Source organism: Oncorhynchus kisutch, linkage group LG2 (genome assembly GCF_002021735.2).
Source record: "Oncorhynchus kisutch isolate 150728-3 linkage group LG2, Okis_V2, whole genome shotgun sequence".
NCBI classification, from domain to species: domain Eukaryota; kingdom Metazoa; phylum Chordata; class Actinopteri; order Salmoniformes; family Salmonidae; genus Oncorhynchus; species Oncorhynchus kisutch.
Window position 1 is genome coordinate 30,886,733 of NC_034175.2, and position 6,202 is coordinate 30,892,934.

At 44.3% G+C, this 6,202-nt stretch overlaps 1 protein-coding gene across 1 annotated transcript; it reads right to left on the reverse strand.

Moving 5' to 3' along the window:
• Window positions 1–3,882: 3,882 nt before the first annotated feature.
• Window positions 3,883–6,194, reverse strand: pigv (phosphatidylinositol glycan anchor biosynthesis, class V). Its single transcript, XM_031793111.1, has 4 exons — window positions 6,104–6,194; window positions 5,844–6,004; window positions 4,530–5,696; window positions 3,883–4,362 (listed from the first exon to the last, which is right to left on the reverse strand). The coding sequence occupies exons 2-4, from the start codon at window positions 5,904–5,906 to the stop codon at window positions 4,072–4,074; spliced, it is 1,521 nt and encodes a 506-aa protein (XP_031648971.1). The 5' UTR covers window positions 5,907–6,004; window positions 6,104–6,194; the 3' UTR covers window positions 3,883–4,071.
• Window positions 6,195–6,202: the final 8 nt, after the last annotated feature.

The window sequence follows — 6,202 nt, forward strand, 5'->3', positions numbered from 1 at the left end:
GTAAATCCTTCACTGCCCTCCAGATGACCCCCCAAACGATGCTCTCAGACTTTTTCAGAAGACTGGATTTTGGTGACTCCAAGGAAGAGCTAGTGGGAGATGTGGGTGTCCTACTGTTCTAATTTTTTAAAGATTTTTTTATTTTACCTTTATTTATACAGGTTTTTCTCATTGAGATAACATCTCTTTTCCAATAGAGACCTGGTCCAATAGCAGCAGAGGCAACAATGTTTCAGACAAAACAACTTACATACACTAACACAACATTAAACAAAACTATAAAAAACACACATACAGTACAACAATGACATATTCCATTAAAAACACAAAACTCTTGACTAAAAACAGCTGTCCTAAAGACCATTACACTCTTCTGTGATATCGATCAAGTGTTTAAACTCCACCAATGAAACTAGATCAGCAAATGTTTTAATGTTCAGGAGAGAAATCCAGGACCATGGAGCTACAGTGCCTTGCGAAAGTATTCGGCCCCCTTGAACTTTGCGACCTTTTGACACATTTCAGGCTTCAAACATAAAGATATAAAACTGTATTTTTTTGTGAAGAATCAACAACAAGTGGGACACAATCATGAAGTGGAACGACATTTATTGGATATTTCAAACTTTTTTAACAAATCAAAAACAGAAAAATTGGCCGTGCAAAATTATTCAGCCCCCTTAAGTTAATACTTTGTAGCGCCACCTTTTGCTGCGATTACAGCTGTAAGGTCGCTTGGGGTATGTCTCTATCAGTTTTGCACATCGAGAGACTGAATTATTTTCCCATTCCTCCTTGCAAAACAGCTCGAGCTCAGTGAGGTTGGATGGAGAGCATTTGTGAACAGCAGTTTTCAGTTCTTTCCACAGATTCTCGGTTGGATTCAGGTCTGGACTTTGACTTGGCCATTCTAACACCTGGATATGTTTATTTTTGAACCATTCCATTGTAGATTTTGCTTTATGTTTTGGATCATTGTCTTGTTGGAAGACAAATCTCCGTCCCAGTATCAGGTCTTTTGCAGACTCCATCAGGTTTTCTTCCAGAATGGTCCTGTATTTGGCTCCATCCATCTTCCCATCAATTTTAACCATCTTCCCTGTCCCTGCTGAAGAAAAGCAGGCCCAAACCATGATGCTGCCACCACCATGTTTGACAGTGGGGATGGTGTGTTCAAGGTGATGAGCTGTGTTGCTTTTACGCCAAACATAACGTTTTGCATTGTTGCCAAAAAGTTCAATTTTGGTTTCATCTGACCAGAGCACCTTCTTCCACATGTTTGGTGTGTCTCCCAGGTGGCTTGTGGCAAACTTTAAACTACACTTTTTATGGATATCTTTAAGAAATGGCTTTCTTCTTGCCACTCTTCCATAAAGGCCAGATTTGTGCAATATATGACTGATTGTTGTCCTATGGACAGAGTCTCCCACCTCAGCTGTAGATCTCTGCAGTTCATCCAGAGTGATCATTGGCCTCTTGGCTGCATCTCTGATCAGTCTTCTCCTTGTATGAGCTGAAAGTTTATAGGGACGGCCAGGTCTTGGTAGATTTGCAGTGGTCTGATACTCCTTCCATTTCAATATTATCGCTTGCACAGTGCTCCTTGGGATGTTTAAAGCTTGGGAAATCTTTTTGTATCCAAATCCGGCTTTAAACGTCTTCACAACAGTATCTCGGACCTGCCTGGTGTGTTCCTTGTTCTTCATGATGCTCTCTGCGCTTTTAACGGACCTCTGAGACTATCACAGTGCAGGTGCATTTATACGGAGACTTGATTACACACAGGTGGATTGTATTTATCATCATTAGTCATTTAGGTCAACATTGGATCATTCAGAGATCCTCACTGAACTTCTGGAGAGAGTTTGCTGCACTGAAAGTAAAGGGGCTGAATAATTTTGCATGCCCAATTTGTCAGTTTTTGATTTGTTTTGACATATATGGTAACGGGCTATAGTGCATAACACAGAAACCTCATAAAGCCAATACAAGCTCCACACAAACTGATATTCACTACAACACAAATGATTGATACATGTCGTAGATAAACAAATTATAATTTTGCTACTAGCAAATAAACACCTGTACATTTACACTGGCTTGGCCCATGCTCTGGACCGGATCAGAGACACAGGCAGCGCACCTTGTTCTTCATCCCCCTCATTCGGAGCAGGAGGTTTCAGTCATCTTCCCCAAACACCAGGTCTCTTTTGAATGTGCCAGTTCCACGCGAAGACGGTAGGAACAACACCTCTTTTTAGGTGTCGTCGCCTCCCCCCATTTATCCCTCAACAAAGTCACTTTCGAACGAAATGTGTACTACCACCATTGTGTGTTTGGTGACAGCAAAGTTGTCACGACGTACTGCCACCAACCACCTTTTTCTGAGCTCTACATCGACCGGGGAACGATGGATGCTCACAATACCATTACATTTGGAAGAAACTGAACAATGTTCATTAACACCTCCTTCGCGGGGCTGTAATTTAAATGTAGTCATTGCGAACTATTTCTGTCAGAAATGCATTGACGACAGCTAGTAAGCTAATGATAAAATCAATAGCAGAACTCGCTCCGGAAGTCATAAACCCGATCGGAAGTAAATTAGAACGTTGGAGGCGGTATAATGCCTAGAGCCTATTTCTCTACCATAATGTCGTTTTAGAGAATTTGGCAGTGCGCTTAACCGGCCTCACAACCGCAGACTACGTGTAACGATGCCACCCCAGGACCTCCACATCCTGCTTCTTCACCTGCGGGATCACCCAGACAGCTGATGAAAGTGTGGGTTTGCACAACCGAACAATTTCTGCACAAACTGTCAGAAACCATCTCAGGGAAGCTCGTCTGCATCTTCGCAGTGCTCAGCAGGGTCTTGACCTGGCTCCAGTCTGGCGTCATAACTGACCAGTGGGAAGGCCACTGGCACGCTGGAGAAGTGCGCTCTTCATGGATGAATCCCAGTATGGCATCGTGTGGGCAAGCAGTTTGCTGATGTCAACGTTGTGAACAGAGTGCCCCATGGTGTCAATGGGGTTATGGTATGGGAAGGCTTAAGCTACGGACAATGAATACAACTGCATTTTATTGACGGCACAGAGATACCGTGACGAGGTCCTGAGGCATCACCTCATGTTTCAGCAAGATAATGCACGGCCCCATGTACCAGTTCTTCCATGGCCTGCATACTCATCAGACAGCTACCACTTACAATTCAAATGAGCTTGAAAAAAGTGAATAACATTTGTTTTGTGACTACAGCGCTAACGCAAATACGCAAACACGTTCTAATTGAGCTAGGCGTCAAAGTGGACAACCCGCCTGCGCGGCTTCGGTTGGGTCATAATTCAAAACAATACATTCACACTCGCCTTTGAGTTTAGACCGTCTGTTTTTAGAGTCTCCATAATTATGTGCACTGCTCACCTTTCAAGTTTCAATGTCATTTGCTAGTAATGTTCTAGAGTAATGATGCAAGTTTTATCAGGTCAGCTACAGTAGCATGCACGGTCTGTATAAAATACAGCAAGCTCGCTAGCTAGCTAGCTTTATTTACTTAAGATCTTAACTTTCTAGGTGTTTCAACTAGAAAGGCTTGCTGTCGGTGGTGCTGAAATCAATGGTTGAAATGCTGCAAGCAGAATCTATCAACAAACGCTAATTATTTGTGACGCATACTATTTTAATTGTTAATTTTAAAAAAACACAGCAATGCTTTATTACAGTATCTCTTTAGTAAACAAACATGCACAAACTGCACCCTGTACATTTTCAGAGACAATTTGATATAATGGAACAATCAGTGCATCAATGCTGGATTACGAATCAATCCAATGTTTTTCTTGTTAAAGAAATATAAAAAAATATGCAATTTTCTGAAAATTAGATGAGTGCAAATAAAACGCTTGAACTTTATTGCCGAACACTAACAGAGGGGAGTAGCCAGTTGCGATCTCAAAACGGAACTGTCTATTTATGAAGCAGGCAGAAAATGACACGCTTCAGAGCTATTATTATTGCCCTCAAATAGTATTTTGTGCACACATCAGATCTTAAGTAGAAAGTGTCAGGTCAAGTCCATGGTAAGAAGTTACAGTGCAGTGCCAGGCCCATGAGCCAATAGGAGATGAAGTACCCTAGAATCCATCGTGTGGGAATAGAGCATGTCTTCCAGCGGGACAGTAGATGAACAATGGGGTTTTGGGGTAAGTACAAGAAGACAGTCCTAGGTGTCCCCCGCTGCTGCCCCTTATTGTATGTGGGTGGTGACCTTCGCTGAAGGAGAGGCTCGTAGAGTAAGAGCAGGTGGGCACTGATCCAGAAAGGTACAGGGGAGGAGGAAGACAGAAACCGGGTCAAAACCTAGAGAAATCAGTAAAAGAGAATAACATTAATGGACTAGACGAGCTGCCTGTATTTCATAAAAATCTTCAAACACAGCAATTTGTTTAACATTGTGACTGTTGTTCCCCCACTAAGACCTGTTAAAATCCCCTTACATAAACATTTTCCACTGATTCCTTCCTTACCTGTACATGCATGCAGAATGTTCCAAATCCCAGGAGCATTGTAGCATGCACCACATACAAAAACACCCTGGGGCTGTAAAATCCAGGTGTGGGTTTGTCTGGCCGTTTATTTGCCCCTCTGTCCCACAGCCCCAGTCTCAGACACCTGGTTGGGTTAGCCCTATAGTACATGTAAGCTGCCGCCATGCCCAGAGTTGCCATGGGCAGTGCCAGCAGGAAGTTGGGTATCTGCTTAAGCTGGAAGTAGCGCAGGAAGCCCACATCCCAATACACATCCTGGATATGAGAGTAGAGCAAGGGGAGGGGTCGCAGGCACCAGAGGGGTGGGGGTGCGTTTTCGTCAGGGACCCTGTAGCCTTTATCCTCAGCAAGCTGGATGAGGGCAGGGGAAACCTGCTCCAAGGAGAGAGAGGGTGTACAGAACACCCTGTACCCATAGTACTGGAAGACCAAGAAGGGGAACGCAATAACTGCTGTGCCCAATGCAGCCGTGAACAGGAGACGTGCGACGATCCAGGTGTATTGGAGGCATTTGTTGTGCCTGTTATTGTCCTTACGCAGTCCCCAGATCTTAGACAGGGCCTGTTGCAGGGGCAGATACAGCAAGAATCCTACATTAACAAGTCCATTGGCTCTCGCAGCAGTAGCTATACTCAGAGCCAGACAGGCTCTGAAGGTGTATCCTCTCTCAAGGAGAAAGAGGCCACCGAAGGTCAATGCAGCAAACAGGCTCTCGGAGTAACCAGCAGTCATGAAGACATTGGCAGGGGTGAGACAGTAGAGTAAACTTGAGACTAGAGCAAGACGGCGATCCTGCAGCACCACACGGCCGAGTCCATACAGTGCTACCACACTCAGCAGGAAGAGGGCGCTGTTACCCAAGGCAACAGCCAGTAGCAGGCGTCCACGCAGTGTAAGACAGCCACTGAGGGGCTGTAGTATAGTCTCTGCAAGCCCCCGCAGTATGACAGGGAACAGGGGGAAGAAGGCGTAGTTGTGCTCATACAGGTAACCCCTCTCAGCAATGAAGAGGAAATGCTCTGCATCCCAGTGGGAAAGGCCCCCTAGAAACCATTGCACTGCAGGGTCCAGAAGCCGAGGCTCCTCTGCACGTGGAGGAGTGAATGCATCAGCTTCGTGATCTGGGATTGCAGCATTTAGGAGAGCCTGAAAGGGAGGCATAGCAAACATGAGATGACAAGCACACACTAATGACACTTTTCAAATCGATTAACATCCAAGTCCTTCAGTCTGTGGACGTCATGTTGTAGTTAACCAGCAACTATTGTAAATAAATACAATATATTTACTGACCTGTATTAGTAGTGACAAGCCTCTTGTGGTGGCGGCGAATTGCAGAACCGTCTTCACGTCCATCTGTCATTACAATGAACAGCCTTTCCCATAACAATATCTAGCGCAAGCTAGCTTGGTGTGGATGGTACGAAGGCAACACGATTTTCAGCCTCTACAAACTCGAAATAGACGGTGGCAAATGGGACGAAACGTTGACATTCATTTACACACGGTCTATTTTTTGCTTTAAAAAAATGAAACCTTACACATATCTTTACCTTTTGATTAGAGGAGCCAGGTCAGAACCATAGACATTAAGGTCAGAAACCTTCATGTTCTATTGTTGGAACTGGTTGGTCCGCTAAATTTTTACTTCC